This window comes from Meriones unguiculatus, chromosome 4 (assembly GCF_030254825.1).
Source record: "Meriones unguiculatus strain TT.TT164.6M chromosome 4, Bangor_MerUng_6.1, whole genome shotgun sequence".
Taxonomy (NCBI): domain Eukaryota; kingdom Metazoa; phylum Chordata; class Mammalia; order Rodentia; family Muridae; genus Meriones; species Meriones unguiculatus.
Genome location: NC_083352.1, coordinates 90,057,208 through 90,069,197, shown reverse-complemented (window position 1 = coordinate 90,069,197; position 11,990 = coordinate 90,057,208). Strand labels below are relative to the sequence as shown.

At 44.4% G+C, this 11,990-nt stretch overlaps 1 protein-coding gene across 3 annotated transcripts in view; it reads left to right on the top strand.

Annotated features, from left to right (window-relative positions):
• The first annotated feature begins 77 nt into the window (after positions 1 to 77).
• Tmem116 (transmembrane protein 116) overlaps positions 78 to 11,990 on the top strand; it is a 97,981-nt gene continuing 86,068 nt past the window's right edge. Inside the window, exon 1 of one of the 3 annotated variants that reach the window (XM_060382471.1) lies at positions 78 to 167. Coding sequence is in view for 1 of the 3 variants with exons in the window: in XM_060382468.1 (XP_060238451.1) it covers positions 462 to 491 (30 nt within the window). In the remaining 2 variants the exon portion in view is untranslated. Of the gene's footprint in view, positions 168 to 272; positions 492 to 11,990 lie in introns of those variants that run through there. The other 2 variants (XM_060382468.1, XM_060382470.1) reach the window with 2 other exon arrangements.

The window sequence follows — 11,990 nt, the reverse complement described above, 5'->3', positions numbered from 1 at the left end:
AGCGGGAGATAGGAAAGCCAGGGCCGGAGCGCTCCGAGTGGGCTGTCACGTCACTGGGAGGGCGGTCCCGCGAGCGCGCGTGCGCGCACGCGGCCACTCCAGGAGGCTCAGGCCCCCACTAAGGTGGAAGGGATGGGCCACCCGCTCGAAGGGCAGGGCAGCGGGAGGTAGGTGCGCATGCGTGGTGGACGCAGCTGGGGGGCGCGGCCACTTGGCAGACAGGCGGGCTAAATGAGACTGTCGCGCACGCGCACTCGGCTCCGCTCCCTCAGGCTGCCCTCCACCGCGTTCTCGCGTGAGGAGAGGCGCGAAGCGAACCCTCAGCAATTCCCTCGCTGCCTCTTCTCGTCTTGGGGAAAAAACGAGGCAGGCGCCCCTGGCTTCCCGGCGCTAGGCCGTCATGCGGTCTATTGGGACCCGCTGCTCCTTCGGTTAGTCAACTGTCACTGGTAGTCGCCTCCATGCCTCGTAGGCCGCAGGCTGCAGCCCTGGTCAGTCCCGCGGGTACCTTAGGGACAAACTCCTGTTCGCTACCCTACTTCCGGTCAGGTGTGGTAGGTGCACATGTTTGTAATCTCAGCACAAGGCAGGAGTGAGTGTGGCAAGTCTAGGGTGGGCTGCGTAATAAGAAAACAAGGCTGTTTTCAGGGACTAGTGATAAAAGCTGAAGGAGAAGACACGGGGATAGTAACAAGGCTGTGTGTGGGGGCGCAGGCCTTCAGTCCTAGTGCTAGGAAAGCTGGCAGACTGATCTCTGAGTTGGAGACCAGCCTGGTCTACACAGTGTGTTCCCAGGTCTGTCAGGGCTGCAAACGCGCCACAGGCCCCGTCTAAATTCCATCCTAAGCAACCAAGGAGAAATCCAGATGTGGGCTCCTTGTGCTGATACACATCTCTACTCGAACCAATCCCGAGACCCAGGCTGGTCTACAGAGTGAGTTCCAGGCCATCCAGAGTAAACCTGGTGAGACCTTTCTCAAAAAGACTAAAACAAAACACAAGAAGTTGAGTGTAGCATACTTGCCAGTGCTGGGGAGGCAAGGACAGGAAGATTCCCAAATCGCACCTGATTGAATCAGTGAGCTCCAGGCTTAGACTTTCAAAAAGGATGGGAGTATGATTAAGGAAGATAGGTTAGTTACTGGCCTCAACATGCACAGTCACACATGTGCACATGCGTGCTTGTGAGAGACTGGTAGAATCATGAAAACAAAAATGGATTATGTTGTGCATTTTCTTTTCTATTTTATTACTCTTGAGTCTCAAATCCCTGAACAAGCACCTGAAGTAATTTATGTAACACATCAAAGTGGACCTCACTGCCAGGTTCTTCCAGCATCCCTCAGTCCCTGCCTGTTACAAGGTATGGCCAGGGTACCCGGGCCCCTACCCTTAATTTCTCCAGTCCAGGAGCTTGGCTGCCCTTCCCTAGATAATCCAGCCATTTTAGCTAAGCCACTGTCTTGGTCAGTCTCCTGGCCCAGGCTACCTGTCTTGATCCATACTCCTCTTTCCCCTTTCTCCTCCCTGTCTCCTCACATGGTTCAGGGTCTTGTCCACTCTGGACTCCCCAGATGGCTGCCTCTGACTGTCTACAATAAACTTTCTCCTCCACCAGACCTAGGAGCAGTCATGTTCTTTTGGGTTTAAAGTTGTGTCTTTGGGGGCTGGAGAGATGCCTCAGAGGCTGCTCTTCCAGAGGCCCTGTGTTCAATTATCAGCCACCACATGGTGGCTCACAACCATCTATAATGAGATCTGGTGTCCTCTTCTAGTGTGCAGGCAGAATACTGTATATGTAATAAATCTTTAAAAAAAAGAAAAAGAAAAAACCCATCTTCTACAGCTGTGCTTTCTACAGTTGTGTAATGACCGCTCCTCTAATAGACAGCTAGATGCCCTCCATTTGACTAGCCATGCTGACTTCACATTTAGCACAGGCTGTGCAGGTATGACACAACTGATTACTCTGTCACAGTGTGACTTCCTGGGATTCATGCCTACTTACTTTAAGCCTACCAATTAAAACTCTCCCCAGGAAATATATTTGGATATTGGTATGTCCTAAGAAAGGCTGATAGGTCCTTCCCTGTCTCCTTGTTTACACATCTTGAGTTGTATGTGTGGTCTCCAGGGCTCCCATCTACCCAGTAAGTATTGAAATCTTCACTTGCATCTCCTATCTTTCCTAATTGCTGCAGAAGTATTCTCCACCTTAAAAGATCCTGTATTACAAGTTAGTCTTGCTCAGAAGTGTCAACATTGTTCTCAGAAGATAATTTTGGGCATGCTGTTGAAGGGTAGGAAGCATTTGTGAAACAAAAGGAAATTAGATAGTTCTGGTAGGTGACAAATATGACCAAGCATGTTGAGCACTATGAATCTATGTAAAGGCAAATTAGGAGTCAAAATACAGGCTCTCACTAATCTAAGGGGTTTAGAGCCACCAGCAGCTTTAATTGGAGTGTTTCCAGATTTGTATATAAGAACACTCAAGAATGAAGGGAACCTGGTGTGGTGGGGCACACCTCTAATCCCAGCCTTATTGGGTTCTTCCTGAGAAGGAGAGCAGTGGAGACCTGCGGAAATCTGAGGAAGAGTTTGGAATAAGAGTGTCCTTGTCATGGACTAAATCATATGCCTCAAATGCACTGTGATTGCATTTGGAGAGATAATTACAGTAATTACAGAAATAACTAAAGCTAAATGAAATTGTTCAGGTGGGCCCTAATCTGATGTGCCTGTAAGAAAAAAGATTACAGCTGGGCATGATGACATGTGCCTTTGATCCTAGCATTCAGGCTGAGGCAAATGGATTTTTGTGAGTGGGAAGCTTGCCTGCTCTATGTAATTTTAGGTCAGCCAGGGCTGTATATGTGACCCTTACTCACTGTAAAATGAAAAACAAAGGGAGAAGACTGAAGGCTAAAGGGAGTTAAGTATCTATTGCAGTATTAAAGGAGGTGAGAGAGGTTAAAATATGGCAAATAAGAAAAATGTACAAAGTTGGGTGGGAAGGGAAGGGGTCACAGATCTAGAAAGAGTTGGAGGAGGAGGTTAAATATGATCAAAGCATACAAAATTCCCAGAGGGACTAATAATACTAAAAAAAAAAAAATAGGTTGGCCTGGGTGTGACAGCTGAGTAGTTGGGTATATGCCTACTTTAATGTTCCACCCTCAGGTGTGTGCTTAAAAATGAAATCAAGAAGCATTTGCAGAAAGTCTGGTCATGGTGGTGTACCCCTTTAATCTCAGAAGGCAGAGGCATATGGATCTCTCTGAGTTCAAAACCAGCCTGATGAATAAAGCAGGTTTCACAGAGGGAGACCATGTCTCAAGTAAACAAAAAGGTCTTTTAGTAGGATAGAATTGGTAAGAATTTGATAAATAATTCAGGTGTAACCGTATGCGCCTCCTCTGGCTTTCTCTGTTTTGTAGAATTTCTACTTTCAGCCCATTCAACACTTTGATCACATTGAGCTTAAGTGTCAAGGAAAAGTGACTCTACACTGTGTTCACATAAGTCAGCAACTGTTGTCTATAGGCACAGGAGGATATACAAACTGATAAATGATTTGTTTTGTGTGAATGAGCAGTGCTGCCTGTGACTATCAAATCAAAGCAGAGACACTGCTCACAGGAGCTCACCAGGTGTAAGCCCCTCACCAGGAACTTACAGAGGACTCCAGTTTTGACACCCCACTGTCAGGAGGCCTGTCTAAGAAACTGGCTCAACTGAAAGACTTCCTCCTCTGTCTGAGACCCCAGCAGCGCAGGCTCTCCATCATGTTCAGTTCAGATCCACATTTGAAATAGCCAGACACCTGGGTCTGTACTGACAGCTCTGAGCCTGAACAGCTGTGTCTGTGTCTAGTCGGACTTCTTTGTGGCCCCTGCTGGACTGAGAGTGGTCAGTTCAACTTCAGGAGAGCCTCTCTGAACTCTGCAGCACCCGTAACTCTGTGGCCATGCTGTAATGTGCATAAATATAGCATTGTAGGTCAGGGTAGTGTGTGATCTATGAGTTAATGCTAGTAACCCTTGAATAAAAGGACCTAGGATTGCTGGGGTCAGAATTACTTTGTTGCAGCCAATGAAACTGACATAACTCTGTTAATGTATTGTTAGTCAATAAATTCTGATGCTGTGAAAAGACAAATGCATCTGTTTCTGGCTCATGACAATAAATCACAATGACATCTATTGTTCAGAGACTGGATAATTTAAAAAGTCACTGAACTTTTACATATATATATATATATATTTATTTATTTTTAGACCAGGATGGCCTTGAACTCACAGAGATCCACCTGCCTCTTCCTCCAGAGTGCTAGGATTAGAATAGTGCCCTACTGGGCTGGAGAGGTGACTTGGTGGTTAAGGGCACTGTTTGTTCTTCCATAGGACCTGGGTTCAATTCCCAGAACCCACATGGCAGCTCAAAACTGTCTGTAAGACCAATTCCAAGGGATCTGACACCTGCATGTTAATGCACATAAAATAAAAAATTTTTAAAAAGTGCACCATCATGTCCATCAGGGGACACTGAACTTTATTGCAATAAAGTTAATATTCTATTTACTTTATTTCATGTATATGAATGTCTGGCCTCTCTATATAAATGTGCACAAATGCACATGTATGTGCATGTGTAGTTCCCTCAGAGATCAGAAGAAGACATCGGATTCCTTGGAACTGGAATTACAGAGGGTTTGGAGGCACCATGTGGGGAGAGCCAAACTCATGATCTCGGCAGGAGCAATAGGTGCTCTTAACCACTGACCCATCTCTCCAGCCTCTGAGACACTGACCTTTTAAAGCACTAGAATTTGTTGTTTGGTTAGTTTTCACTTTTCAAGACAGGGTTTCTCTGTGTAGCCCTGGTTGTCTTGTAACTTGATTTGTAGATCAGGCAGGCCTCAAACTCAAAGATCCTTCTGCCTCTGCCTGCCATAGTGCTGGGATTAAAGGCATGCACCACTGTGCCCAGCTCATAATTAATTATTGTATATATCTAATAAGTGTATGTCATCAAAGATAGCAGGGTCTAATCTTTGGTAAATTTGAGAAAAAGAAGTCAGTGTGTATATATTATACAAAACCATCTTCCATGCCAAACTGCCACCATCTTCAGGAGTTCAGGTGTGCCCATGTCCACACCACAACTGAGCCTGTTGACTGTTAATATTCCCTCCTGGAAGGAGGGATGGGAGCACTGTAGGTCTCTCACCCAAGTATCCAGCCACTCCTCCCAACCAGTTGTATGCCATTCTGCCCCAGCTGTGGTGTTGAGGAGCTCCAGTATACAGGCTGGGAAGGACTAGGAAGGAAACCCATCTGTGCAGCCATGGGCAAGCTTTCATCCATGCTGGGCACTTGAAGGTCACCAAGGCTCCTGCTCAGAACTCCTCACCCATGTTCTGTGAATAGTCTTCATAAACCCATTGGTTACCCAGGGTAGATTTTGGCAGAATCAAACTTTGTTTTGTCTTTATGATCTTATGAGGAGTGTAAAAGACATTGTTTAGACTCTCCCAGCCCCAGGATGAGAATTCTATAGGCGTGTGTATGTCCAGAAAGTTCAGAAAAACCCATTTTTGAGTTTACCTTAATAAAAGAAAAAATGAGCTACGCAAATTGATAAGGTTTAAGAGGGGATGTAGGGATGTAGCTCAGTTGGTAGAGCACTTTCCTAGTGTACGTGAAGCCCTGGGTTCCATCTCTAGCGCTGCATGAACCCTGTGTGGTGGCACACACCTGTTGTCACAGCACTAGGGAAGCAGGGGCAGAAAATCAGAAGTTGAAGGTCTTCCTTGACTACATAGTTAGTTTAAGATAAGCCTCATGAAACTCATGAAACCTGTCTTGAAAATAATTTTAAAATGGGAAAATGGCTTTTGAAGGTGTTGTCTCAAATGTCCTTTAAGTAGAAGAGTGATGCCATGGTATGAGAAGGGTATGGAGGAGTGCAGTGTGAGTAGAAACAGGCAAGTCCTCCAAGAAAGTCCAGTGCAGTTGGGAAACTTGAGAGGGACAGATACAGAAATGATGCTTTAGGCCCTAAAGAAATTTAGGGAACAGTGCCTTGGAGGGAATTCTCAAAATGGTAAAATAGTTTATAGTTAGGAGAAAGTATATTGAAAACGGGCTTGAGACTGTCTCTTCTGTCTTAAAGTCAATAAGACCTATTAAGAAAATTGAGGGCCATGTGTGGTCATGCACACTTTTAATCCTAGCACTTGGAAGGCAGAGGCAGGTGGATCTTTGAGAGTTAGAGGCCAGCCTCGTCTACAGAGAGAGGTCCAGGATAACCAGGGCTACACAGAGAAACCCTGTCTTAGGGAGGAGCAGAGAATTGAAAGCTCTTTACAAAATCTCATCATTTTAGACATTGCTCACTTCTGAGTACATGAATACTCTTGGGCCCTCACCATTAGAATGGTTACCCAGAAATGCCTTTCTGGTTGTGGTTAGGATAGTAAGCCTAACACCGTTTCCCCCACATTTCATAAATGTGTTTGTGTGTGAGCTATGCATTTGTGTATGCATATTTGCATACACAGATGGGGGTGGGCATGGGTAGGCCGGAGGGTAACAGTGAGAATCATTTTTTCATCTCTCTGTCCCATTCAGTGAAGCAGAGTCTCCACTCAAACCCAGAGCTCACTGACATGGCTAATCCTGGTAGCCAGCGTGCTGTGGGGTCCTCTGGGTTTGTCTGCTGGAACCACAGGCATACTGGTATGCACAGCTAGCATTTAGGCAGGTTCTAGGAATCTGAACATTGGTCACTAGGCTTGTGGAGCAAACTCTTGAGCTTTCTCCTTAGCCCTAGAAGTATAGTCTTTGTGTTTTGTTGTTTGTTTGTTTGTTTTGTTTTTCAAACAGAGTTTCACTGTGTAGCTCTGCATATCCCGGAACTCACCATGTAGACCAAGTTTGCTTCAAACTCAAAGAGATCCGCCTACCTCTGCCTTCCAAATTCTGGGATTAAAGTCATTTGCCACTATACCTGGCTAGAATTCGGTTTTGGAAGAAATGAAGGAAGCGGTTTGGTTGGAAGGTGTCAGAAGGTCCAACCTCTGCTGTAAATTGTGTTGCAAAGGTAATTGCTTTAATGTTTCCTTTGTTGAGTGATGTCCTGATGTGGAAAATCTAAAGGCTCATCTTGACTATTCCTTGGAGGTAAAAAAAGAAGGGCGTATGTTAATGGATGCTACAATACTAAGTGTAGAAGCAGAGGCAGGAGTGCCAAAATGGTATAAGGTTTTATCTTATGGAGAGGGTGTGGATGCAGTTTTGTGCTTCTGCTCAAGTTTGAGGTTTGCAGTGTTTGTTCCATTGATTTTCCTAGTATCTGTTTTCCATGCTAACACTTGTGCTCAGGACAGCTTTGAGCAATGCTATAGGGCTGTGGAAAAAAATGAGTTTTAAATGGGAATAATTTCAGTCATTGCTAATGTTTGAGTGTTTTTGTTGGTGGTTTGGTTTGGTTTGGTTTATGAAAGCTTCTGTTTGTTGAAGTGCCAACAGTGGCTGTGGAAAGGGCCCTGGTGCAGAATAAATGAGGAAGAGAGTTTCGTTCACTGACTAGGCCTCATTCAGAACTAAAAGGCAAAAAAATACACACAGACACCTCATAGTTTTGCGTACAGGTCAAGTGTACCCAGAATCCCTATCCGTAAAGATTCTTGTGAATAAAGTCTACAGGAACCACAAAGCATGTGCTGGCCTTACTACATGGGTCCTGCTAGGAACCATCTTCTAGGAGAGCACTGAGCTCTAGCCAGGCAGAAGACTGACCTTACCATGCACTGTGTCAAGGGCACAAACAGACTATGCCAAGTTTTCACCACTGGCAGCTGCAAGTACAGGCTCCTGCTGAAATCAAGTCTGCTCAAGCCCATGGAAGGGAGGATGCTGAAGAATAGGACTGATGCTTCTCACCTGGGTTACTGAAGAAAGGGGTATAGATGGCAGCCAGGGTTTATTTGCAAAAGAAATTACCTTAATTGTGATTTTGTTTACCCTAAAGTGTAGTTGAGGCAGAGTCTCTCTAAAAAGCTGTGGCTTTCCTGGAACTCACTGTGTAGACCAGAATGACTTCAAACTCAAAGAGATTTCACCTGCCTCTGCCTCCAAGTGTTGGGTTTAAGGTATGTGCTGCCATTTGGCAAAGCTTGTTTTTGTTTTGTTTGTTTGTTTGTTTGTTTGTTTGTGTTTGTTTCTTTTCAAGACAGGGTTCTCTGTATAGCCCTAGCTGTCCTGGACTTGCTTTGTAGACCAGGCTGACCTCCAACTCACAGTGATCCTCCTGCCTCTGCCTCCTGAGTGCTGGGATTACAGGCATGGACCATAATGCCTACCTAAAGTTTGTTATTTTAATATCGTGAAATTTCTCACCAATTACTCTGTCCAAATCCCAGATAAACTCAATGTAGTTAATCTATGCAAGAGAACATTATTAGTCTGGTATAACTTTTCTTACACACCTCTTCTTGCTTAGTGGTTGTTTACACACTTTTCAGGCAGTTCATTCTGAAATCCTGCTTCTGAAGAACTAAGTCCCTTGACTTCTAGTTGCAGGTAGGTTCTACCCTCTTCTCAAAAGACATGGACCAGAGAGGTACACAGTGATAGTCCCAGTATGTGGGGCTGAAGCAGGAGGATAGAGAGTTGGAGGCCAGTTTGGGCTACATACAAGACCAGGAACTTAAAATGTTTCCATTGTTTATTGGGGTTAACCTGAAGATTTCATAAAAATCTTGCAATGTGGTTTTTCAGCCCAGGAATAATGGATTTCTTCTGAGAAGTTAGGTGTTTTCATGTAAGGTTCATCTTTAATTCCCTCTTACAATGTTTGTTTTGTGTTTTTTGCTTGAGGTTCCCACCCCCCCACCCTCAGGAAAAGCAGATATCTCCAGTACTCATTATACCACGAAGTCCAGTGATACAACATTTTTGTTCTTGCTTTTGTCCCAAACTTCATTTTTCACATACAATCCATGAACTATACAGTTCATCTTTTCAGTGTGCAGTACTGATTTCTAGTGTATTCAGAGTTCAGCAGCCACAATCACTACCTGCTTCATGTACTTACCGGTTATTTGTATCTTTGGGGAAGTTTCTATTGACAAGTTTTTTGAGTTTTAATTGGGTTATCTCATCTTTAGTTGTAAGAATTCCTTATATGATCTATGTTCATAGACTACATATAGTCTTTGTGTTTTTAAAATTACATTTGCTCATTGGTTATGTGCCCAGCAGCTGTGTAGAGGACAAAGGACAACTTGCAGGAGTCAGTTGGTTCTACCATGTGGATCTCAGGGACCAAACTGAGGCCATTAGGCTTGGTAGCAGGTGCCTTAACCTGCTGAGCCTCCCCACCAACCTGAGTCTTTGTTTTTATTTGAGACAGGCTCTCACTAATTAACTCAGACTAGGTTTGAACTAATGTTCCTCCTACCTCAGCCTTCCAAATAATTGCTGGGATTGCAGGACGACTGTGCCAACACGTTAGGCTTACATACAGTCTTTCCAGATCTAAAGCTTACAAATACTTCATCCTACTTATGGGTTGCCTTTTAATTTTCTTGATGGACTCTTTTTTAAAATTTATTTATTATTTACTTACACAGTATTCTGTTTGCATGTGTGCCTGAGTGCCAGAAGAGGGTACCAGATCTCATTATAGATGGTTGGGGGCCACCATGTGGTTGCTGGGAATTGAACTCAGGACCTTTGGAAGAACAGCCGGTGTTCTTAACCTTTGAGCCATCTCTCCAGCCCGATGGAATCTTTTGAATCACACAAATTAACATTTTAAATTGGAATAAAATTTCTCACATTCTAAGTTACAGAACAGGACTGGGAGGCATAAAGAGGAGAAGGGGAAGGCCTGTGTAGCCCAGCTGGTGAAGCACAGGGCTTGCAAGCATGTGGATCTCAGTTCACAGCCCCAGCCACAGGTAAAATAAATGCTCAAAATGCACACTTATGATCCTAGCAACTGCAAGGGGGAGAGGCTCGCTGGACCTCTGTCTACCCTCGTTGCTACATCAGGTCAAGATTAATAGTCTTAAAGGTGGTGGACAGCCACTGAGGCTATCCTTTGGTCTCTACATGCATCCACATACTCAGACATGCACCCTTTCCTACATGCCTGTGTACTCACCTCTGAACTGTAAAGACTCATAAAAAATACAGCTGTGGCCAGGCATGGTGGTGCATACCTGCAATCCCAAAATCCCAACACTCTGGAGGCAGAGGCAGGCAGATCTCTGTAAGTGTGAGGCCAGCCTGCTCTACAAAGCAAGTCCAGGACAGAACTACACAAAGAAACCTTGTCTTGAAAAACATATATATATATATATATATATATATATATATATATAGAGAGAGAGAGAGAGAGAGAGAGAGAGAGAGAGAGGAGAGAAGGAAAGAAAGAAAGAAAGAAAGAAAGAAAGAAAGAAAGAAAGAAAGAAAGAAAGATGGCAGTTATTATCACTATAAACTTTCCAGGCTGGGTGTTGTGCCTTATGTTTGTAATTTAAATTTCAATACTCTGGAGGCAGAGGCAAAAGGATTGTTATAAATTTAAGGCCATTCTAGGATACATAGTAAGTTCAGGCTAGGCAGGAGTGCAGTCACAGTGAGATCGTATTTTAAAACAAGAACAAAAATACCAACAGCAACAAATCAACATATACTCCTGTCAGAAGTTTAGTAAAATCCTGTTATACATATTAATATGTAGCTTGCTGTGACCATATTATAGTCACCGAGGGTGAACGATGGCGTGCACAAGCTCCGGGGTTCAATCCCAGAACCATACACACAGATACACATGCACGCAAATCAAAAGCAGAGCTTCAAAGCAAAGGATCAAAAGCTGAATGTGACTGATTTCAGTGAGTGTGGGCTAGTCCTGTAGCAAGAGAAGGCAAAGCTCTGTTTCCAAAGGGATTCCAAGGGGACAGTGCACCTGCACACTCAGGCATACATATGCACACAAGGCATGTTCACACACAACACACAAACTTGAACATGTGCACAGCCACATGCATAGATACACGTCTGTGTACACAGACACATGTATACACACAGGCATACACACATGTGCTGGAAGGTGGCATAGACATTTTAGAAATGTGACAAAGGGAAAGGTTCTCTGTGACTGATGGTTGGCTGTTCTCTGAACAATATGACATTTGTCTTGAGGAACAGAAGAGCCTTTTGTCCAAGAGCATTTTCTTATCACTCGGGGACAGTCATTGGTCTCCACACCCTTAGGAGGCAGACATGATTAGAGACCTCCAGATGCTCCCAGGACTCTTGATTACCCATCTGTGATGCAGATGCCTCCTAATACTTCAGTTGCCTGTTTAAGACAAGTTATTAAAACCTCCTACCTAACAACATGTGTACTCTCACTCTGATATGAACACCTGCATTTAAGTTGCTCCCACTATGCAAGCAATTATTAGGGCATAGCTCAGTGGTCAGCATATGTGCATGATATTTGCCAAGCCCTGGGTTCAGTTCTCAGCACTTAGACACAGAGAGATGTTGCAGAGCATATGAAAGTACAGTTAAAGCAATGCTTGTTCTTTCTTGCTTTCCTCTGTCCCAGGCTCAGCCGCCGCCCCCACATGCCAATCCCCATCCTTGCTCTATGCAGACTGTGTTCCTTAGCACTCAGACCATGTCCCACTGTGTTAAAAGTCCCTGGAAGGCTCTGTGTAGACGTCATCTCTGTGTCCCTATGACACATCGCTTTATACAAAGTTGGTTACACTTACGTGTGCTGAGGAAGTGGTGTGACATAATATTTGCTATGCTAGTATTGGATATAACAAATGTGAACAACTTCTTCCGATTTTCACTGCTGCCAAAACTTTAGCTGAATGTGCCACCCTGGGCTGGAGAGATGGCAGCCGTTAAAGGCTGGGCTCTCAACCATAAATGTGAGAGTGTGACACCTTTCTC